The sequence below is a fragment of the Micromesistius poutassou genome (genome assembly GCF_964030765.1).
Source record: "Micromesistius poutassou genome assembly, chromosome: 5".
In the NCBI taxonomy this organism is placed as follows: Eukaryota; Metazoa; Chordata; class Actinopteri; order Gadiformes; family Gadidae; genus Micromesistius; species Micromesistius poutassou.
This window is the reverse complement of record NC_140275.1, coordinates 16,862,681-16,887,501: the sequence shown is the minus strand read 5'-3', so window position 1 is coordinate 16,887,501 and position 24,821 is coordinate 16,862,681. Positions and strand designations below refer to the sequence as shown.

Below are 24,821 nucleotides of genomic sequence, written 5' to 3'. Positions count from 1 at the left end.
TCATATTTACGCCGGCCTACATTGATCATAAGCAATTATGGCAAACATTATACTCTTTTTCCATTAGTGCCTTTTTGCATGCCTGGCATAGCCTATCTCCTCCTGACCAGTCCACATCATATACGCGAAGCTGCAATGGGAATGACATGATGGCCACTGTTAAACCCGACGTTAAATAGAAGCAAGCCCGAGTGGACCTCTCGACGTCGATATAACGGTCACCTCAAATGATCTCCTGTTGCGGACAAGGGCTGTTACGCAATGGCGTCGGCCACGGCCCAGTGGGTGCTCATAAGTGCAGGATATGATTCGTAGAGGAAATGCGGTTGAAATCCCAACCGAAATAAACACGCGGTCCCACATACACCTACACCAGAACACACGCGGGGCCTATACACCACATACATGGGAGCAATTTAACAACTAAAGGGCCTCACCAAACCCGTGGAATGATTTGTCTTCTATTAGTTCAAATGTAGTTACACCAGCAGCAGGCCATGACCCGCAATGGTTTGCTCAAATGGCCTCGAAACAATTATGGCTACTTTTCTATTTGCTCAGCCGCTTGCGTTTGTTCTCCGGAGAAGTGGATGGGCGGGAGCTGGCAGAAACACTGAGCGTGACGCAAAAGGAACCAGGCCATTATTGGTTTCACGAATTGATTATTTTTCCATACTCGTGTCGGGGCGAATGTTTTTTGTATAGCTTAGGCTACTTGCACGTAATTCCATTGAAACTATCCACATTTGGACAGATAGCATATACACTGGACTAATATATAGATGGACTTGTATGGGAAGGTAAGACGCTTTAGATTTTAGTTTGTGTTCTACTGAGCGAAAACGGCTATAAACAGTGCACATCAAACAAGGAGGCGAATAATCAAAAACGGGTAAGGGAAAGGGGTTATTCAAAACAGGGCTTATGTAGGCTATAAATTATGCACAAACTAGCCAACGTAGGCCTATTATAGGCTTCTTTTTAATACGACAAAAAACGGACAATTATTGTTAGGCTATTCCTCTTAGGGTAAAACAGACAAGCAAATGAAGGATGTAAATTATGAACGATTCTTTGATTTTGTAATGCTCTAAACATATATTATACAGCTGTTGACACAGCAATGAATGCTGGAAAGTGTAGTCATGATTGTATTTTGGTTGAGTTTTTCTCTGTATCCACCGCATCTTAAAAACTACATCCCCCATCTTGTTTTCAGTGACGTATGAATGAAGCTTGCGACGCTGTTCGTTCAAGGCGGTTGCTAGATCCAAGGGTCTGAAAGTACAGTGGGCGGTCCATCTCGCTGTTGACAACCAATCACTGATTGGTTGGTAACGGCGAAATTACCGGCCACTGCACTTTGGAATCAGTGATTGGTTGGCAACAGAGAGGGGTACCGCCCACTGTACGTCCAGACCCTTTGATCTACCGACCTCCTTCGCGCATCATTCGCGCGTACCCTCGTCAGCGGCGCGTGCCAGACCCGAACCAAAGGGGACAGCTCCCAGGTGCTGAAATTGTCGGTGCCTAAACCAACGCCTGCATTACGTATACATTTAGTCGTATTCTGCAAAAAATAAACGCATAAAGACAGATACAGATCACGCCAAGGCCTTCGAAGCAGGTTAGTTGAAATATGCTGTTGAGTTCATTCATGTGAAATCATTTTGTCAATTGAAATAATGACCTTACGTCCGAAATGTATTTGCTTGTCTCCACCGTTGCCCGCTGTTCCCTGGCCGAACAGGCCGCTTTCCTTCTGTAAGATCGTATTTCTAATCCACGAAGAAACGGACATGTATGTGTGTGTGTGTGTGTGTGTGTGTGTGTGTGTGTGTGTGTGTGTGTGTGTGTGTGTGTGTGTGTGTGTGTGTGTGTGTGTGCGTGTAGACGTGTGTGTATACTATAGACATCCGTGTTCCAACTCATTTTCAGGCCATATTTAACACACGGATGCAACGTTGGATAGTGCTGGATGTACAGTATGGTGATCCTGCTTTTTTTGTAGGCTGTGGCTTGCGCCTGCCTTATGCATCACACTTCAGACTTGACATAGGCTCAGTAGCCCACAGATGCATTGTGTATACACTCTCCTCTCAGCAAGTAGGACGGTAATATATGCCATTTCACGCTGTCTCAAACCATTCACAATGTGATGGAAAGCGTTTGCAAAATATTTTTTTACAAGATTATATATATATATATATATATATATAATCATGTAATTAAAGATTATAACAATATTATAACAATAAAGCATTGAAAACTCCCACAAAACATTAAGTAACAAATAAGTAGCATCTAAATAATAAAGCATCTAAATATATGTTCTAATTAAGATTTTTTAAATTCAACCATTCAACCATTCAAAATGGTCCTTTCCTCCTGCGCTTTTCCCCCCAGGCTAAATATTCATTCCATTGTGTTATAATGTAATATAATCAGAGCCTTCTTGTGTTTGCAGATGGCTGCCACTCAGGATGCAAAAGGGAAGGGAGAGGGAGGGGACCAGAACTTTGACTACATGTTCAAGTTGCTGATTATTGGCAACAGCAGTGTAGGGAAGACGTCTTTCCTCTTCCGCTACGCTGACGATGCCTTCACCTCCGCATTCGTCAGCACCGTGGGAATCGACTTCAAAGTTAAAACCGTCTACAAGAACGACAAACGGATCAAACTACAGATCTGGGTATGTGGACGACCGTGGTTTACATTACAGTACAAATGCTTTGTTTCAGAGCAAAACAATATGATGCTGATGACATGAAACACGCCTTTTTATAGTTAAATAGTTCACTGCTTAATTTGCAGCTGTGCCTGGTTGCAGCTGTATTGAGTTGTTGTTCAGTAACACACGCACTCAAACTTGCTATGCATACATTATCTACGACCCCTTAACCTTAACACAGAGTAATTGCATTTACAAACTGATGCTGAATGACTCAACTATAAAAACACACTATATTATGATTCTTACCCATTTTATGTGTATTTCCATTGTTCTTAATACAGCCCAGACTACTGACAACAGCTGTACACCACAATTTTGAATAATCAGTCCAAAATATAACCATAATAGAATATTAGAATTAATAGAAAAAAAATGTTCTGGGAAGTCAACACCTTTTTCTCTCAAAAGAGTACAACGTACTTGTTGCAACTATTAGTGCTCATTATGCATGTCCTACGGGTCAGAAATGAAGGTGAGAAATGCCCTGATGAGCTGGGACCAGTTTCAATCTGAATTGGTTCATAGAGAGGCAGACACAAATTCAAAACAGATATTCCCACAGCGCATTTCACTCACTAATAGCTGACAGATGGCTATGCCATTTCTAACAAATTACACTCAGATAATCACTCTTAAATCCAAACTATAGTACCTATAAGATGAAGAGGATGAACTATCTCATGACTAGTAGTATGGTGTAAGGAATAGTAGTATTCCTTAACAATACTTATAAGTAACAACTTACTTATAACAATACTACAAGGCTAAATGAAATAACCAAATGCTACAGTATTTCCCTTGAATCTGATATGAATTGTATTTTGTTTGTCTATTCTGAGAAGGACATTGATATATTTACAAGATATGGCATATCTCCAAATATTTTCTAAAATTTTCCACGTTCAATTCAACACTTAAAAACAGTCTGTGTTGTCCTGTTAAATGTCAATCTACAAAAATACAAAAAACGTAGACAGATGGAATCCTCTCCATCACTGACGGGAGGCAAGGAAGTGTTAGCTCGGCAAACAGCAGGGAGGAACACAGACGCAACACTTCCCCCCAACGCCATTGTGCCTATTGGAAACTGAGAAAACGTCTTTTTTAATTAGTGACTAGTGAAATGAAATGTCTCCCGACACCTCAGTGGCAGTGTGGGAGTGGTTGTTTAACCATTGCCATGTTGATTCTGTGTGTGGATCCACCTTATTACCTCCCCTCCATCTGCTGCTATCCCTCCATGAATACAGGGCGTCCAGGGGCCTTCCGCCTGGCTGGCGCTCAGCTCCTCTCTGGCTGCTGTTGGTGTTTAGGACCGTCAGTCATAGGATGGCCACTAAAGCCGTAGTACAGAGAGAGGGGGAGTGAGAGAGAGAGAGAGAGAGAGAGAGAGACCTAAATGGCCACTTACGGCGATGGGTATTGGCTAATTTCATTGTAAGTGTCACAGCGATAAATCATATAGGAGTTTGTGCCATGACAACCGCCAACCTCAACTCTATCGATTTAAAGACCTCTTGGAAAGACTTCAGACTAAAGAAGATGCTCTTCACTCGAATCTGCAGTTTTTTTGCGTGTCCGGCTCATTCTTTTTAACTAAGAAGCAAGTGAATCTGCTCATGGAATGAGACCGGAAATGAAAAGGTCATTGTCAAGACCTTTGGCCTGAATCGATGGGCTAATGAAATATATGGAATTGTTTAAAATTCAGACAAGAGAAAAGGCCAAGGTGAATGTGTTGTCTTATTATTAAAAACAACAAAGCCTGCTAAATAATCTAGAACAGGATTAGTACTCAATGATGATATGTGAAGGAAAGCCGTAATCTGACATATTCCTAACTCCTGTTTTTATTTTGCACACACACACACACACACACACACACACACACACACACACTCACACACACACACACACACACACACACACGCACACGCACACGCACACACACACACACACACACACACACACACACACACACACACACACACACACACATGCTTTCATGTTAACATCAGCAATTACATGCATTTCACTGTGTAGCAAGCAATGAGGTTCTACTCCATGTTGTGAAGGTCAGATATGTCCTACGGCCAAAACAGGCACCATGTTACATCCATGTTCAGACCACAGCTAGCAAACACAGCATATTGTGTCCTGTAGAGATTCTGTTCAACAGCGATGCAGTACACTGTTGCAGTCCTCACTAGTTATGCACCATAGTGCATAACAAAATCCATCCACTGATCAATAATAACGCTCATCCTATATAATCCTATATAATAGATAATAACACTAATAGATTAAAGGTGATCATAAATCCATCATCCACCACTGACAGGGGATTGTCCATACATAGCACTGGAATGTAGGTGTTCCTATTATGGTTGTTTGACTGTGGTTTGCGAGACATGCAAGAGACTAAATTAGAAAAGGTCACAGATGAGATTCTGTATATTTTGGTGGTAATATGGCTTCAATGATATCATTGCTATGTGTTCAGTACTGTAAGGAAATACAACATGCTTCCATCAGCTGGTACCACCCGGTCTAGAATCATGAATAGTATTCAGTGCAAGTACAACCCATGTCACCAATACACATGTAATGTGCAGCATGATGTGTATTCAGATGTTGTGGTGCAATGAGAACTTGCTTCAGGACACATTGCTCCACTTATTCAATTGAATAACTCCCCAGTGGGCATCAATTAAATCATATTAAAATCCCATCCAAACCACACGGGCACAGGTTTTGGGGTGGATTTAATGTTTTCGTAATGTGATGTAGCCATTACTAAATGGCTGCATCACATTACGAACACATTGCTTTCCTTTAAACCCATCCATCTTCTGCTGCAGTCCTGTTACATCCCAATCTACTGTGACATACGCCATCTGCCCAGACATCACAACCGGCCGGGACATCATAACATGCTGTGACATACCGACTTTCTGTGACATCACAGCCTGCTGGCTGGGACATCACAATATATCTATTGTTGTACATGCAGTGACATCACAACACACAGGTGACATACAGGCCGTGACATTGCAACAAACCATAACGCAACCTACTGTGACATCAAAACACGCTGCAACCTCAAGCCATACGCTGACATCACAACACGCTGTGAGACCGACTGTGTATCTTCTGCCTGCCGTTGGCCATCACATGACCCACTGCTGGCACTCACAGTGGGGTGAGATGCAATGCAGTTTTTTCATTTAGCGTGTCGGCCTCGCTCATTCGACCGCCCCGGCGTGCTGTGGCCATGTTCTCTGTTTGTAGGACACAGCCGGCCAGGAGAGGTACCGGACCATCACCACGGCGTACTACCGCGGCGCCATGGGCTTCATCCTGATGTATGACATCACAAACGAAGAGTCCTTCGGCGCTGTGCAGGACTGGTGAGGCGTTTTTTTTTCGCTAACCTCCCTAGCCGGGGATCACTTGAAGAACTGCATGTTTTGTGTGTTGGGGGTATTCCCTGTCCCTACTGCGCAGGGTGATTGTACTGAGTGACTGCCCGTAGTATTTAATCTTTATGGGTCTGTCCATTAAATCATCCAATGAAAAGAGGCGGCGGTTCCTCCTGCTAATGTAATGAAGCGACATCCCGCCCCCCCAAGAACCGTAGGAGATTCCTTCTCTGGAACAGATTTAAATAGCTGACCTTCCATTCTATCCGCAGGTCTTGTAAGCTAGGTATTGATTTCACTGTTTCACATGGGTGAGGTTCATTTCCTTCTTCCTCTCCCTGTCGTTCTATCCTCTCCTGCCCTTTGTCTCTCACCCTCATCTCTTTCTATCTCTCGCTCCCCCTCAGTCCCTGTCTGGCTTCCTCTCTCTTTAGCGTCCCTTTTCTCTCCCCTCCCCCTTCCTCTACCTCCTCTCTCTTTCTCTCTCTCTCTCTCTCTCTCTCTCTCTCTCTCTCTCTCTCTCTCCCTCCCTCCCTCTTTCCTTCTTCTCTTTATCAGTTTCCCGTTCTCCTATACCCACTTTGACATGAAAGAGCAGTGTTAATCTATGCATCTGCTCCGGCCCATAGGGACGTTCGCCCCTCAAGGTCACGGATGCGGCGAGTGTATGAGTCACACGCTGTAGCTAGCAGAGCTGGGCACTGGCTCTCTGGGCCGAGCCCAAATGCTGCTGACATACCATGATGCATTCAGGGATGAAATATTTAGATATTCATAGATTAAAGGTCTAAATTCAGCTAGACTCCGCAACCGTCTCTCGGTTGAGTTGGCGGATTCTTCGACAGAAATAGCGATCTTGTGAGATTCATTTTGAAGATTTCATTTTTTTTTTTATAGATTAAGTTGATGATTTTGTTCCTTCCCATCTCTGCAAAGCTATCCAATGAGGAAATACAGGTTGTTGAATGGATTGTGTTTCTTTATGAATATATGACAAATTAGGAAATCGTATGCACATAATATTTGGAGTTAGTCAATCAAGTTAATTTAGTTTGTTTTGTCCCCTAGCCCTAATAATACTTTATATAATGACCTAATAATAGGGGCCTACAATCACTGCAGACATTGAGGTCCATTGAGGTCCAGCCTCAGTCTATATATACCCTCATAGGATATTAAACATTTAGACCCCTCTCCTCCTCCGATATGAATGAAAGAAAATGAATATGTCAAGAAGAGAAATTTGAGACCTGGCTAGGTGCGGAGCAATATGAAAGTGCTATCATATGAAAGGAACAAAGAGAAGCTAACAGTTACTCTATGTCAATGGACTCTTGTTAGCATCGGGTAAGGGGCTAGCATTTTATAAATCCATAAACCTTCTCTGTGTGCTTACATGCTACACAATGCACACATCCAGCAGCATTAGACACAGAGAATAAGTGGATTTTTCCCCCCCCCCCTCTCTCGCTAAAGTTCGGTCCTCCTTTTTTTTCTCTCCAGTTGCCAGAGGCTTTTATTCCACTTTTTGCTTTGCCTTGTTCATTGTGACAAGGTTGCAGAAAAAAAGGGTTTCCATGGCAACAGCTCCTTCCCTGACTGTGCCTGAATAAGCTTGTGACGTACGCATTTCCTGTCCGTGACAAAGACAGAAAATAGCAGGCCGTCTTCATCTATGGCACAGTACATCGAGTTCAATTCATTCAATTCAATTCAAAAATAGACAGAACGTCAATGCATCTTTACAGGATACCAACCATTGTGTATGTGTTAACATTGCAACGGCTTGATTCTTCATGGAGTCGATACAGAGAGGTGGTTTTACCTTGGTGTTCGGTCACAGTGGATTTGATCAGCCGTTGGTTGTGAAATGACCCACTTCTGAAACACTATTAGAGATGTCTGCCAGCTTCCTGCTGATCTCTCTCTCCGTGTCTGCGTCTCCTGCTCTGCCCCTCTCTCCGTCTGTTTGCAGATACAGCAAGCTGTATCTCTCTTCCTCTCACTTCTCTTTGACTCGCATACGTGCTCCTCCCTCGCTCACTCCTGTTTCTCTTTGACTCTCATACTCACTCCTCACTCTCACACCTGTCTTTTTTCCTCGCTCCTGTTTCTCTTTGACGCTCATGCTCTTCCCTCTCTGATGCCTGTCTCTTTCTCTCACTCATGACTTTTCTATGACTCCTATACTCACTCCTCCCTCACTCACACCTGTCTCTTTTTCTCTCACTTCGGTCTGCTCTTTGAATCTCACACTTACTCCTCTCTCTCCCTCCTGTCTCTCTTTCTCTCACCCCTGACTGCTCTTTGACTCTCATACTCACCCTTCCCTCTCTCACTCCTCGAATCTCTTTCTTGCTCCCTCTGTATTTCTATGTCACTCTTTCTCTTGCCCCTCTCTCTCTGTTTCACTCTCTCTCGCCCTGGGTTCAGCCAGCAGTTTCTGGCATGAGAGCATTAAAGTGATAAACGTACTTTCAAGCAACATCATAATGGTTTCAATGGTTTATATGTTATGTGAAAGCAGACATAACGAAGTAAACCATGATCTTTGACTGACAGAAAAGCACTTTGCACCGTTGCAAAGTCTAGGATCTACATCCAAACCATGACCGCTGAGAAGTGAGGACTGAGAAATAAATTCAAGAAAGGAAATGTCTTGTTAAGGGATTTGATTCCATGGGAGTTATTGTGGTTATTGTGTGTGTGTGTGTGTGTGTGTGTGTGCTTCCAGGGCCACCCAGATAAAGACCTACTCCTGGGACAATGCTCAGGTGGTTTTGGCAGGAAACAAGTGTGACATGGACGAGGAAAGGGTGGTCTCCGTGGACAGCGGCCGGCTGCTTGCAGAACAGCTGGGTAGGCTCAGGAACACTCACTCGCTCATTCATTCATTCATTCATTAATGCAGTCATTTATTCAGGTTGTGACGGTGTTTCCGGTGTTTGTCTCCTTGCCAAAACTGTTTTCTGCAGTCTACCTGTATTCCCTGGCTGCACCTTGAAATGACTTCAATCTAAAAATAACTATTTTAAACAACTATTTTGGATTCATCAGCTAAAATGACTGAATAGGAGCCCTAAATAAAATCCTACACTGTTTGACCAATGCTGTTCAGTGTATAGCTTATATTTGTTGTGGTTGCAGTTAAGCAAAAAGCGACTTCTCCTGCAGCGATCCAATTAAAGGGGCTGTAGGTGAGATTTGAGGGTAGTCAAGAGAGAGAGCAGAACAGAGTGGAAGAAAGTAACATTTTGAAACTTAGCCAAAACCTCGTCCCCTCCCTCTCTGCTCCCTCCTTTATCTGCCATTGAGGAGAGATGGATTACCCAAACCAATCATGGAAGAGGGGTCCGGATTGGTCAGAAATTTTCTGGGAGCAGGTTAAAATAAAAATTCTGACTGCTCCCAATGCAACATTGGCTCATACCCAAGGCACATATTCTCACGGAGCATTTCACTCAGCAAGAGCTGACGGTTCGTTATGCCGTTTCTAAAAAATAACACTCAAGTTAAACCTCTTGAACCTACACACCTACACCTACACCTTCAGTAGAGCATTGTTCTAAAATCTGTTCCGTCCACTGTTCCGTCCTCCAGGTTTTGAGTTCTTCGAGACGAGCGCCAAGGATAACGTGAACGTGAAGCAGACCTTCGAGCGGCTGGTGGACCTGATCTGTGACAAGATGTCGGAGAGCCTGGACACGGACCCGGCCGTCACCACGGGGGCCCCCACCGCCAAGCTGACCGACAGCGCCCCGCCCCTTCAGCAGCAAGGGTGCAACTGTTAGTAGTCACCGCTAGGGGGCACACAGGGGTGGGGAGGGTAGGTGGGGTTATATAGGGGTACGGGACAAAGAAACGTACAGAGCGTGCAGGGTTATTGTTGCGCTCGTTGCACTATTAGTGCACTAATCGTTCCTAGTGTTCCGAAATGCTCTCTGGTCTGCGGTTCACACTCTCTTTAGTAGTTGGTCTCATCCCGTGATGTATTTACAACCTTCATCACCTTGTATCATGAGCAAATAATCAAGCAAACACACAGACCTTTTTAGACACGGCTATGGATATGTAGGAAACATCGATATACGTATATATATAGAAAATACAAATGTTAGGAGTCACAATCATCTCAAATCGCGACTACTTAGTGTGCTTGTTAGCTAAGTAGCTTTAAGTAATAATAGGAAAACATATATATATAAATATTTATATATTTATGCATAATTTAGCCATGGTAGTATAGCTATAAAACAAGTCAACCAGTCAGTGCATTAATTTCATTCAATCACACAAAGTTTGGTCTCGTCAACAAACGTTTTGTTTGCATTCATTCTAAAGATTTATTTAAACTATATTCAGTTTATGATTTAAATCTGCCAAACGTATGATTCATTGTATAGTACATGGTGACATCGTTTAGCGCCTCGTGCCAGTGTATTGAATGTGTGGTGTGGTGTGGATGTTTGTATCGTGTGTGGGTTTGCATGAGTTCTGTGTGTGACTCCATCGGTGTACATTTTCTGTTTCTGCCCTCAAATGATCTACCTTGGATAAAAAGAAGTGGCCTTTTTTAAGTCTCCAATACGGCCTCTCTTTCGTTTCCTTTGTCCTGTCTGTGTTTTGAACTGAACCCAGACATAGTATATAATGTAGACTTGATTACCGTGGATTTGTGACCTTCTAACCACTATATCTGTTCATGAACAAATCAGTTGTTTGCGCTTTAGTGTCCCAGATGACCCTTTATATGATAATGCTTTGAGCATGCTGCCAACAAAATGTGTCAATCTTCTCTGATGTTCTGCCAAGGCACTTTTGTTTTTAGCCTTGCCCAAAATAATCGGTTAAATTCAGAAATTCAAGCACCCAAACCTACATATGAAATGGCTGACTCCTATGTTTAGGATCTAAATCAATCATAAAAAACACGATTTGAAAACATATATGACCAGCTGTGGCATGGAATAAACAGCCATATACTTAGAAATTGTTTAATTTTGAAGTGCCCAACCATCGTGTCAATCTTTCACACTTTTGGCTTTAAAATCCATATTTTTCTGGGAAAGATACATAATACTATCTGACTCCTTCTATTGAGATAATCATGATATAAACGGTTGGCTAACAGGCTAAGGCTAATGCAGCCAGCTCATAGTGGTGTTAGTGAAAAGTCAAGTCAACATATTAGTATAACATATAGTCTCTGAGAAATGTTTAAAGCCAGAAAGGCAAAGAACAACCAACACTTCATAAAATACAGTGCCGAAATAAAGAATGCTAATACAAAAGAAAGCAAAAACAATATAGGAAGTCATTTTGCATTTACAGTTTTTTGTTGCATAGATAAATATAGGTTCCAAAAATGCATGACTACAATACTGACCTGTGTAGAATTTATATTCTAAAATTGTATATAAATATATCACTCTATGTTACGGATATAAGTGCATTCTCATAGCACATGCTGTGAAATGCAATGGGCCAATAAGTGCAATATTTTCTGAATTAATTCCTGTAAATAGTTTATCCCTTCCCCAAGTGTGACAGCTATGTCTGCAGGAGGTGGGAAAAACTTTGCTGAATGGCACTGCAAATGATGCACTGTAATCTCTCTTATAGAGTGTGTGCTTCATTCAGTAATACAGCCATTCACTGTGTGAACGTGTGTGTGTGCGTGCGTGCGAGCGTGTGTGTGTGTGTGTGTGTGTGTGTGTGTGTGTGTGTGTGTGTGTGTGTGTGTGTGTGTGTGTGTGTGTGTGTGTGTGTGTGTGTGTGTGTGTGTGTGTGTGTGTGTGTGTGTGTGTGTGTGTGTGTGTGTGTGTGTGTGCGATTGAGAGTGTGTTTTGGTGATTACATAGAGTATATGTACGGTGTATTCTTTGCGTAGATATTTTATACAAATTCACGTACTGTATGCTGTTCCTGCTAACTGTTGGTCTTTGGTTGATCTTGTATTATAATGTCAAAATGCAGTGTTGATGTGACCGATAGTCAGGGATATAATGTTGTCTACGCCCTATGCCACCCAGAGGACATTCATAGTAAGGGATACAATTTCATTCTCAAAAAAATCCATTGCGTGTGTGTGTATTCATATAATTGTACACGTACTTGATACGTGTGTATGTGTGTACATGTTATTACCGTATACTAATAGCCATGAAATAAATTGAAATAAAAGTATTTATCTCAAGTAAAAATTCAGAGGAGCGTTTAATAGTAGCCGAAGTTATACAACATAATACTTAGGGGGCCAGAACTGTTGCCCTTGTCATATATAATATTGAATTATTTACATATTTGTTTCTAAGAGTGCAAGCAATGTAATAAGTATGTTTGTGAGATGATAGGAAATAAATTATATTCATGGGTGTCTTGTGTTCTCTTCTTTGGTCCCTTGATCTATTTGGTGCAGTGGGGATGCAGTGGTGGTCACATGATGGGAGATATCAGTGGGAGTGTCCACCCAGATGTATTAGGGATGGATCAGGTAACCAGTCGCTACAGCAGTGAAGGTCGATCTATCGATCATGTGTCTTGGGGGAGGAGCCTCCCATGTGTGATGGTACCATATAGTAGATTATTCAATTTTAAAATAGGGGCCCTTTAATATTTGTATAGTCTTACAATAAAAGTAGATTGATCTCACTGACTCACTTAATAAAAGGATATGCAGTCACTCTTTCTTTAAGTGGTCACAATTCGAAGATTAAAAAATAAATCTGTAACTTTGATGTGAAAATGTATGTTTTTTTGCATTAACAAAAATTACATTAACAATATATGTTGTGGGTGATTTTTTTTGGGACACCGAAATCAAAGAGCTAACATTAAGTTCCAGGTGGCAAAGCTCGAGTAACAGACAGGAATGGCTACTAGCGAAGCATGCGTGGCTGTATAGCTACCAGAGCTAACTGGATGCTAAGGTAATCAAATGGATCAGAGCTTGTGGCTGTGTTTCCATGTCCATGACAAAACTATATATGTCAATGAAGGAACCAGGCATTCTAATCTGACCATAAAATCGGACTCATTAGCTCAACAAATTAGGTGCTTCTGGTCGTGGTTGTTACCTCTCTCTTGGCAGAGGATGTGACATCAGCCACAACACGGGCTTCCTGCCAGCGGTACGACGCTGTGGCTTTTCTCCATCCCGAGCATCTCCCCCTGGCACTGGCCAGCGCGGACACTCTCTCAGCGTTAGCGGAAAATACATCCATGGCACGCATGCTTAATGGGAAATGTCACACATTAATATGACTCTCTGACTTAGTCGTGTTCTCCTGTGTTGAGAAACATTTCGTACAACCAGATGATCACTGAACCGGCAGTGTGAAGTACAGCAGAGTGTATGAAGATAATCCACATATTATATGTGGATGTAAATAATCAATTCATTTGCTTGAATTTTTTAAAGATACATTTTATAAATTAGAATAAAGGATTGTGTTCCAAATATTTTTATCATTTTGTTTTCTTTAGTGTCTAATGTATTTGATATCAAAAGTCACAGGAGATGGCGCTGTTATGCAAGAATAAAGAAACTGGCTAAAATGGAAGCGTTTACCTGTTATGTTAATCTGCAAATATTTACGTGGAATCAAAACACTGATATGATACAGCCTTAACTACCTGTCAGCGACAAACTTGAGGTAGGTATTCTGATAGCATTTCTGCCAACTCCACAGTGAAACAGTCAAGGAAAGAAGAGTGTCAGCACAATCAACCCATGCTTTATTTAATCCATTGCATATAAAAAACTTTTTTTTCATTTGTTATATTTTTTTACGTAAATTTGTATGATCTACAGTGCTATCCAATAGACTGCAATTAACAAGGAATCCATTAAAATAACGTTTTAATTGTCTTGTGAAACTTTCAGACAAATTGGCATTCTAAAGACATAACCCAAAAAAATATAATCCTGAAGAACTTTTATTTTTTTTTTAAGTTACAGTTTGTGTATTCCTTTCATTCCATAAAAAATAGAACACATAATGACAAAAGAACCTACTGTTTCCATTGGTCCAGGGCTGTTTAGAATCTACAGTATGCGTGTCAAAATAAGAGTCCTCTTTATAGGACAATGATGCACACACCCTCCCAAAGCCCCCCCCCCCCCCCACCCAACCCCCCTTACAGATACTGTCCCTCTACTGTCCAGGCAGAAAGATGTGAGTGGTGTTGGGTATTGCAAGTAGTATGAGTGTAAAGTGTGGGCCAAGCACGTATGAGTAAACACACTGTCAGTGTTTCAGCCGTAATTAATGCAGCAGTGGCTGAACATGCAGATGTTTCCTCTAAGCCTTGGTGCGCTCTTTAGACCGAGGTCGGGGAGGCAGCGTCATACTTCTGTTTCATTCCCCCCCCTTCAGTGGTAACAGATCCGGTACAATCTGGCAGGTGCAGGCTAAATCATAAGCTGTTAGTTTAGTGTACTCATCAGAGGTTGGAGGGTGGGTCAGCCGTTGGATCGTTGACACCTGCCTGGTTGTGTTTTTGCAGGGGGGGTAAAGGATTGTGTGGATTCGTCCGATAACAGGTCCAATGTTAATGCAGCTCTCAGACATTTAACTATGAAGCTACGCATCACTCAGGTAGTGTGGGGTCTAGGACTTGCAGCAGACCTGAATCATAACATAACGTAATTTCCTAGTTATATAACAATATAAATCACAACAAGTACCACATTTTTGTTTTTTTTTCTCGATTCTCACAAAATAAAATGGTGTTTGGCTGTTTAAATAAAAATTTAAAAAGGCAACATTTTCACTCGAGTTCCTCTCCTTGTCAGATGCCACTTCTCCAGGTGACAGGACAACCAAGCCAACTTAGCCCCTACTGCAGCAAAAAGAGAGGAGGAAAAGGAAAGCACATACAAAGTAGTCTAGATGAAACAGATGTGTATTCAGTTTAAGGCACAGCCCATGGGCCAAGGAACAGTTTCCTTATTTAAAAAAAAACAATTTGGCTTTGCCCCTCTCTCAACTGAGCTAGCTCTCAGGTAAGCAACGCATTGATGGATATTTCCTGTGTGTGTGTGTGTGTGTGTGTGTGTGTGTGTGTGCGTGTATGTGTATGTGTATGTTTTACACTGCAGAAACATGTGTAATAAACATTCTCTCAACAAGAGTTACAATGCAGCCACACCATCACCAAAAGGGATGATACAAATTGATCATTTACAACAAACAGCATCATGGAAATGACAATGATGATAATAATGATAATAATAATAACAATAATAATAACTATATAGTATTTACAGCACAATAAATATATGTTTGTAAACAGCAATAAAACCATAACATTGTATTACAGGTAAGAGCATTGGGTGAGCATGAAACAAAACCATAAAATAAATTGAACAAAAAATAATTGGCACAAAATGAATGAACAAATCAAAACCAAAAGATTAAATAAATATTTTTCGTAAAGACACTTAAAGCACAAAAATAAAGACTTTTATATGATTTACATGTTTGGATGTCTCTGTATGTACATAGAGCGACAATGTTTTTGTATACTTATGAATGTGAAGGTACTGTGCCATCCTAACATCACAATGAAAGCTAAAACATCAAGAGAGAGATGAAAACAAAAGGAAAGGACTGGTGGCATGGAGTTGTGGAGTAAAGTCTAAAAGTCAATGCGTCGAACAAGGTAAACAAAACGTGTCTAAGTGGTAACATACAGTATCAGTGCATTAAAGTATCTATGTCCCAGGATAAGCGTTCTACTAAGCAACAAAGCTGATTGTCTTGATTTGATGTCAAAAACAAAGACGGCTGTCGAATGCTTATAGTATGGATGGCAAAATCAACCGTAATGACCACGATAACCGTAATATGAACCAAGACCGTGTTGATTTCTCTAGCATAACTGGAACTGTGGTGTGACTCTGTTTCAGGGAAAGAATTGAGGCAGGTTCAGTAGAGAGGGTGAACAGTAGTCACAGAAAGGGGGCCAAAACCGTCTTTGAAACATTGAATAATCACAAAAGCTTTCATAGCATTTGTATAAAAAAATTCCTTAAAGTCTTTTGAACACAATTATCCTCTTTGCGCACCCCACGTACTACTCGAACCTTTCGCCACAAGGTGCATCTCCTATCAACTACGAAGCATTGCATGGTGTCAGGGTGTCTAGGAGAGGAGCTGCAGGCAATGAGAATGTAACGTAAAGGCTTTAAACATCAGAGAGAATCTGCGTAAAAAAATAAAGCATGACGCGACGCGCTGCAGACCGGTCATCCGTGAAAACCCCTTCAGTTAAAAAAACAAACTAAAAACAGGAACGGCCGCTTGAACTCATTCAAACAGGCCGACGCCAGCGGAACGGTGATGGGAATATTAATAATAATATAAATGCTATTGAATATCGTACGGAGCCAGTGCAACACTCCTTAATGCGCTCCCGATACATTTCAGCCCCCCCCCCCGAAAAACGTTGAAAAAGAAAACACTGAAATCTGGGATGTCGTTCCTTTTCTAGCGTAGCGTCTGTGTGTCTCCGACGCCGACGCCTGGCATCGCTCCTCGACCTCTCCTTGTTGCTCACAGCAGAGAAGGCGAGGGGGGAAGCTAGAAAACACGTCTCCGTTGGACGTACAGTACCGTACGAAGACAAAGAACCAGGTCTCTGACACCTTTTTTTTTTTTTCAGTCAGGTTTTCAAGGAAGACTTCCACATCATCAAGAACATTCCCCCCACGCCCCCTCCAAAAAAAAATCCCAGCATGCATTGCCCCCCCCCAGAGTGCACTACAGATTCTCAATCCTGGTGTTTCCCCAATCGGATGTTCCTTCTCTGGCCTCCAAACGGTTTCTCCTAATGTCGCTGAGGGGGGAAGAAATAGCATCACCGTGACACAGACACTCCTTGGGCGCCAGGTGGCAGACATCCATGAAACTATGAGGGGCACTTTATAAAACATGAGCGCGCGGCTAACGTCCAGGCAAGGCTGAGCGGGAGAGGACAGGGTAGGGAGTGTCATGGGGCCACGTGCACAGCACCGCGTGGGAAACTAAATGGCTCGTCCCCATCGTACATTGAGGTGTAACAATGATATGGCCGCACGCACACACACACACACACACACACACACACACAAATACACACAGACACACACACACATGCGCGCACACACACACATGCGCGCACACACACACACACACACACACACACACACACACACACGCACACACACACACACACACACACACACACACAGCGCCATACTACAGTACATATGCGGAAAGGAAAGGAGATTTCCTGAGTGCAAAATAACTTGTTTTCAAAAGTACCGATGGGGCAAAGAAAGTGGGAGCAGTTTAGTTTGGGATGAGTATGGGCAAACAGGCCGAGAGGGAGCAGCACACATTTTGAAAAAATGCAAACATAGATTTAGAAAAAAAATATTATAATAAAAAGAAAGGAAAAAAAAAAAATACAAATAAAAACAGGGAAAATAACCCCTCCCCCACCCCTTAAAAAACCTATAAATAATCATCTGTCATTACTAAGAGAAATGGTTCATTCAGCGGCTTTCCATGCGCTGCTATGTATGTGCAGACTTCTCCTCCTCCGCCTCCTCCTCCTGCTCCTCCTGATCTGCTACCTCCCCCACCACCACGGTGCTTGGCGAGCAGGGCGTGGGCGTGGCCCCTTCCTCCTCCCCCTCCCCCCCGGTCCCCCCCCTCCTCCTCCTCCTCCTCCTCCTCCTCCCCCACCTCCCCCACCGGTTCGTCCAGGGGGATCTCCGTCGATTCCGAGTCCTGCGTGCAGAGTGTTTTAGAGTCGCTACAGCTGTTCTCCTCCTCCTCCTCCTCCTCCTCCTCCTCCTCCTCGGGCTGGCTGCCGCTGTCTTTCTCCGTGTCCGACTCGCCGTCCTCCTCCAGGGTGAGCTCGAACTGGAACTTGTCCCCCCCGGCGGGGCGGTTGCCGTCGTCGGGGTCGTCCGGGGCCGGGGAGGGGCTCTGGGGGATGGTGCTCTGGTACCACTCCCGGTTGTCCTCCAGCGTGTCCAGGATGTCCTGGGCGTCCGGGTGCACCAGGTCGGCCCACGTCTCCCACAGCGGGTGGACGATGTAGTCGATGAAGCCCACCTGCGGGACGGGGAGTGTGTTTGTGCGTCCCAAATGTTCCATTCATTTGTTATGTTCATGTATAATTGTGTGGATTTTATACTGTGTATATATACATATATATACTGTGTGTGTGTTAATGTTTGTGTTTGCAGGACGGAAAAAAGGAAAGAACGTGTCTGTGCATGCAGGGCTGTTTTCTGTGTTTGTGCGTGTGTGTGTGTGTTCGTGTCCGTGTCTCTGTGTTTGCGTGCGTGTGTTTGTGTGTGTGTGTGTGTGTACGTGCGTGTGTATGCGTGTGTGTGTGTGTGTGTGTGTGCGTACCTGGCTCTTCTCCACCGAGGCGTTGTGTTTGTCACACATGGGGCTGATCTCCATGCCCCGCTCCCTCTCCCGGTCCCCCTGGCTGAAGAACTCCTCCATGATGCGGTCCGTCCACTGGCGGTACAGCTGGAGGGGCTTGGTGGGGTTGCTCAGGTCCGCACAGTGCACCATGTTCTGGAGAACCTGGACACACACCGACGCCAGCAACACACTCAGTGACCACGACACCTTCTTCCGACTGCAAGTCAACCCACTGGCTGACAGTGGCTGTAACGGTTAGCATCAATCTATATTTCGGTATATTCCTGTATTAGTGGGAGGAATAAGTTGCCATTGCATACAAAGTAGTGACGTTAATGATTAACTATTAATCTTTTAAGGATTTCAAACGATAAAAAGATTATTAACCGACAATGTAGGTTTTATGTACCATTTCTTAAAAAATGGGTTTGGGTTGGTCTGTCTTGTTTGTCTAGAAATGCCAGTCATTTCGCCCCATTTGACATTGTTTTGTTTTGGCACTGTTTGTTGAATAAGGAAAGGCTGACAAGAGCAGCCGTCTCCAGCAAGAGCCGCATTGTTTTGCTATTCTGTTTGCTTGAATTGTTTGTGCTTCATGATTTAATGTTTCACATAACTAATGCCAATAACAAAATAAATAAAAGAGAGGAAAATACATGCATTTTGCGTCTTAGTGCTTAATAATCAATCATTGATTATTGATTGTTAACGTGTTCAACCTTAACAGTTAAGGAAAATGCATGCAAGTTGTGAGAGTGTTGAGGCCTGACCTGTATTCTGTCCGAGTAGTTGTCGAGGAGCAGGACACCGGAGCTCGTCACCTTCTTGGTTTCCACCATGGTCTTCAGGTCGGCCAGTAGGTTCATGTGCTTGGACATGTCTGTTGCGAGGACCTGGACAGCACAGATCATGCATAAATAATCACTTCAATCAATGTACAGTCAATATCAACATCAAATGATATTACAGACTTATTAAGGACTACACAATTAAAAGTAAATCACCTTGTCAGTAATTGGTACAACTTTCCATTTTATGTAAATGCAATACAAGAATATAGTCAAAAGAAAAAAAGTGGCAGCAAACCACTAGCATAGCTACAACTGAACAAATCATTAGCATATCTAGAATACAACATTTAGGAGCATAGCTGGAAATCACCAAACAATTAGTCGCATAGCATTCATTAGCATAGCTAGAATTCACCAAACAATTTGTATAGATAGCAAACATCAAAGCATTAGCATAGCTAGAATTCACATCTCATTAAACCATTACAATAGCTAGAATTCTCCAAACCATCAAACAAATTAGATGGCTAGAATTTACCAAACCGTTAGCAACGCTAGAAATCACCAAATCATCAGCATTGCCAGAATTCAGCAAACAATTAGTATCGATAGAACACATCAAATCATATCTAGAATTCAACAATTATGAGCATAGCTGGAGTTCAACAATTCATTACGTAGTTAGAATTCACCAAACAATTTGTATAGATAGAACACATCAAATTATTAGTATAGCTGGAATTCACAATTCATCAAAACGTTAGACTAGCTACAATTCTCCAAATCATTAGCCTAGCTAATGATATAGCACTAGTATAGCGCTAATGCATAGCACTAGCATGGCTAGAATTCACCAAACCCTTAGCATCCCAAGAGTCCACCTAACCGTTGGCACAGCTACACCATGGGTGGCTGCGGTCTGAACTTACGATATCGATGACCATCTTGCGCAGTGATTGTCGTTGTTTTTTGGTCAGGTTCTGAAAGATGTCACAGTTTTCCTCCTGCAGGAGCTTGAAGCCTACAGCCAGGTGGTGGTTCTCCAGCACCGACGAGTCGTTGTACATCAGCGCCAGCTCAGAGTCTGGGGACACGACAGCACGCGCGTTACACACAGGAAGCATTCAAAGGGTAAAATCCTCGGAGCTGATGAGACCAGATGTTATTTTTTAACCCGATGATCCCACTTTTTTTCATTTATGTTTCAGAAAATAGTTGGTTTGGACAGGACACACGGCCAAATACAAAATGTACTGTTTTGATGTATGAGCTGCAACATGAACACCAGAGCTGCCAACTCTCACGGTTTCACCGTGTGACAGACGTTTTTGCCTGCTGACACACGTTCACACGCCACTCATCCACTTTCTCACGGCAAAAAAAAACAAAAACACGCGTCCGTCCCCTCCCCCCGTCAACAATCCCGATTGCCCCCCCCCCCACAGCCAACATTTACACCCTGCTGCAAGATTCTACAGAATCTCACGCCAGCGAAAACCCAAAAGCTGGCAGCCCTGGACTACTGTTTCTGGACATTTCAATGTTCGTGCAATGGAGATGGAATGACCCCAACTAAGAGTGAAGATTTCTAAGGTTGTTTGGGCACAAACCGCTATAATGTACTCAGTAACTCCTTTTCCACCAACGCGGGTTCCAGTGCTGGTTCGGAGCCAGTGCCAATCTCAAACCGGTTCTTGGCTTTTCCACATAAATAATCCTGGCACCGGGCCAGACAAACGGGTTCCAACCCAGCACCAAACTCCACGCTGGTCCAGAAACAAGAACCATTGACGTCTAGTGCTGGGTGAGCGTGATTTTAACGCCTTCATTTTAGCCGTTCATTTTAACGTCCTGACGCGTTGCTAGGGATCGTATGCTCTGACGCATTGACGTGGCTCTACTCTCGCCATAAAGTCTGTGGAAAATCAAGCTTGTTCTTAGGGAGTTGGCGTGTAGAACCACCACTGAACCAGCACAAGCACCAGCCCAGCACCAGTACCGGGTTTGCGTTGGTGGAAAGGGGGTATAAGAGGAGCGGTCGGAAAATAATGTGGTCACATTTGTTTTGTTATGTTCCCATCGATGGAGAGGTTTCCCTTCTCTGGGTCACTTGAAGGTCCACCCAGCTGTATTTAGATTTAACATTAGGATGCATTAGTCCTGCCCAGGAGAAAGCGGATCCCACTCTGAGGTTGTCTGGAGCTCCCTAACAGGGATGACTCATGCTGCCTCACTCAGGGAATCCCTCTCCTCTCCGGTGTTCAGGCGGCATCCTATTCGATTCTACTCCCAATGCCATTCACATTCACGTTGGCTGAAGCTGTTTTCTTTACTAATCATATGTGTGATAGAAAGGAAGACAGTATGAGGTGGGTGTCCCAGCAAGGTACAGGACAGTGTTCTGCACATCTGCCTTCCAGTTTTAAACTCATTTCAAAAGATGATATAGAAATTGCGTCTGATGGTGGAACTTGCTCATGTTTGATATGCAGAGGCATTAACATTTAATTTAAACTGCTCAACAAACAATACTTAACTCCTTTTAAGGCCTCCCAAGCTTTAAGGCCTGTCAAACGGTTCCTTTTAAAATACACCATTCATTGACCCCATGAACTCCACTGGTTTTAAAACAAAAATCAGAGCCCCCTCATTTAAACAATGAATCAGTGTGTGTGTGTGTGTGTGTCTGTGTGCATGTGCACATGTGTCTGCATGTGTGTGTGTGTGTGTGTGTGTGTGTGTGTGTGTCTGCCTGTGTGTGTGTGTGTGTATGTCTGTGTGCGGGTGTCTGTGTGCATCTGCATGTGTGTGCACGTGCACAGGGCTGAGACGGAGACAAGGTGTGACATGTGGCTGTTAACTCTGGGCCGCATTTAGACTCACTGGTGTTGATGAGGAACTGGTTGGAAACACCAGGATGGTCCACGTCGTGAATCGCACTGGCAAAGATGGCAGCTAGGATCTCCAGGTCTGTGAACACAGCCTGGAACGCAGATCACAAGCACAGTCACATCAGATGCATTGCCCCAGTCAATTTGCAAAATACTTGGATTTGGTTGGAGCCGTAGAATAAAAAGTTGATGCAAATTACAACTGTACACGGATGATGAGATCAGGGGAAGTTCAGAAACAAGGAGATTGAGATACATTTATGAAGGAAGCAAGTGTGTCCGCGTGTGCATGCATGTGTGTGTGTGTGTGTGTGTGTGTGTGTGTGTGTGTATGTGTGACTAAGAGCCATTGATTGATCTTTGAGCTAGCATTTCTTTGAAGCTTGTTGAATATGGGCGTGGTGTGGATTGTGCGTGTGTGTGTGTGTGTGTGTGTGTGTGTGTGCGCACGCTTGCAGCGGGTGGCTGTGCGTCTGTCTCACCTCGAGGGCGGGTGTGGAGAGCAGCACGTGAGTGGACTGAGTGACGTCAGCAGCGTGGATGTTATTATGGTAGGCCACATCGCCATGGTAATGGTCTTCTAAGGTCATCAGGTACGTTATAAAGGTGTCAAGTGGAATTTTGAATGTTTTTAACAAGTCTCTCTCCTAGGGATTACAAGAAAGAAAAATAACAAGGTTTACAAATGTGCCCGACTAACAGAATCACAACTTGATGTCAGGGGTTGAAAATAGTATAGCAATAGTAAAATAGTGAACCGTAAAGTTTGTTGTTAAAGATTCAGATTGTCACCTGGAATATCGTGTGCATCATGACCGTTAGTGGCCGGTTCCCGGAGAACTCTGTGATTTTATACACGTTAAGGCCCCATTTATTCACATCTTCCATTTCCTGGTGAACAAACAATTGATTGAAAATGTGAATGACAATTCATTTTTTTTTATGTTTAGACGTTCTCTACCATACCAGCTTTTACTTTCCACACTCAAAACCCGTTGAAAAGAAGCTTTCACTCTTAATTAACCCATTCACATGGTTCAACACACAACGCCTTCACAGTGTACATATACGCAGTCTCAAACCCAGCACGCACGTTGGCCAGCTCGTCCTCCGTCTCGGTCTTGACTCCAAAGCGGGGGATGCTGGAGTGCGTGAGGCTGGACGAGTGCTGCAGCTTCTTCACCCCGCTGATCTGGGACATGGGCTTGGTCTTCTTCTCCTTCTCCTTCTGGTTCTGAGGGCAGGGCATCTCCACCTCATGCTGCTTGTCTGTCGGGGAGACACGGCCAGACAACAGCACGCACTTGGTTTGAATGAAGGAGTGCTTCGCTACCCCGTTATGGAGAGACAAAATCAAGGGTGATTTGATTTATGTTATTTATATTGTATTTATTGACACTTTTCCCAGCACCTAAATTCATCCAAACGTAGTTTGTGGTTAGCCACTGTCAACCATATATTTGTAGCTTTTCTTTTCAATAAAAATATAAATACTAATCCAATATATATAATAAAATGCAGTACATAGATATGCACAGGGCCTGTGTCTGCGTGTGAATGGAGTCTGTTGAGACCAGGTGTGTTTGGATGGAGACCCCCAGGTGAAAGCACGGTGTGCGGGCCCCACTCACCCAGGAAGGTACTGGAGATGAACTCAGACACCTGGTTACCAGAACGGCTCATTTCTGAGAGGTGACTGAGCTCCCTGTTCAGCATCCTCTTGAACTGAAAGAGACAAGCAAACAGACGCACGCACGCACATACAGACAAACACACACCCACACGGACACACACACGCACACGGACACACACGCGCACACACACGGACAAAAACACAAAGAGACAGAGGGTTATTCATCTGACCTGTTTTGCAGGGATTCGCTGCATCCTGTTTTCCTATTGTTCAAATAAAATTGTCAGTGAAGGACCCAATGGGCCTTCACTGCAGGAACAGTGGAGTACGTTGATGTAAGAGGAACTTTTGCGTGCAACAAAGTGGGAATACAGGTGAACACACGATGAGAATTAGAGAGGGCATTGTGTCCGTTTGAATGATGTATTCACAATTTCTTTCTTTTTTAATGACTATGGTTCAATGGCGCAGAAGAAATATTTTTTTTGATAACTTTACTTTACGCATGATAAACCCAGTGAAACAAATGATGCAATTTAATGAAATAATTGAAATGAAATGTACAATGGAAACGTAATAGAAGGGCCCTGCGTAGACCACAGGATCAGGGACGCAGCTGTGGGGCTGAGTGCGCTAGCAGAGAGCCAGAGGGGGGCCTGGAATAGAGGGAAGCAACTGGGTTGGGGGGACGCTACAGGACGCTAATGTCAAAATGAAGCTAATATCGTTCATATAATGATATAGCTTTTTCAAATATATATAGGCACATCTATCATTAATATGTTTAGAGCATAGATTGAACAGCGGTATGGGTAGTTACATTACTTTTTAGGTCATTTCTCACAAAACAAGGCTACAGACATTTTTATATTTTTATGATTTTAATACATTTCCCATCATTCAACTTTAACTCTCT

General features: G+C 43.2%; 2 protein-coding genes across 2 annotated transcripts in view; one reads left to right on the top strand and one right to left on the bottom strand.

Annotated features, from left to right (window-relative positions):
* Positions 1 to 782: 782 nt before the first annotated feature.
* rab3c (RAB3C, member RAS oncogene family) lies at positions 783 to 9,947 on the top strand (the record flags this gene model as incomplete). The annotated part of the gene is made up of 5 exons (XM_084468261.1): positions 783 to 800; positions 2,468 to 2,692; positions 6,026 to 6,144; positions 8,891 to 9,015; positions 9,757 to 9,947. The coding sequence occupies 5 exons, from the start codon at positions 783 to 785 to the stop codon at positions 9,945 to 9,947; spliced, it is 678 nt and encodes a 225-aa protein (XP_084324387.1).
* Positions 9,948 to 17,105: 7,158 nt separating this feature from the next.
* pde4d (phosphodiesterase 4D, cAMP-specific) overlaps positions 17,106 to 24,821 on the bottom strand; it is a gene marked incomplete at its 3' end in the record, with an annotated part of 44,520 nt that continues 36,804 nt past the window's right edge. The window contains exons 7-16 of the mRNA XM_084468192.1: positions 23,904 to 23,997; positions 23,366 to 23,541; positions 23,065 to 23,163; positions 22,755 to 22,919; positions 22,265 to 22,364; positions 20,311 to 20,465; positions 19,361 to 19,483; positions 18,570 to 18,752; positions 17,780 to 18,266; positions 17,106 to 17,122 (exon numbers count right to left, since the gene is read on the bottom strand). Of these exons, the coding sequence (XP_084324318.1) occupies positions 17,106 to 17,122; positions 17,780 to 18,266; positions 18,570 to 18,752; positions 19,361 to 19,483; positions 20,311 to 20,465; positions 22,265 to 22,364; positions 22,755 to 22,919; positions 23,065 to 23,163; positions 23,366 to 23,541; positions 23,904 to 23,997 (1,599 nt within the window). The remainder of the gene's footprint in view (positions 17,123 to 17,779; positions 18,267 to 18,569; positions 18,753 to 19,360; positions 19,484 to 20,310; positions 20,466 to 22,264; positions 22,365 to 22,754; positions 22,920 to 23,064; positions 23,164 to 23,365; positions 23,542 to 23,903; positions 23,998 to 24,821) is intronic.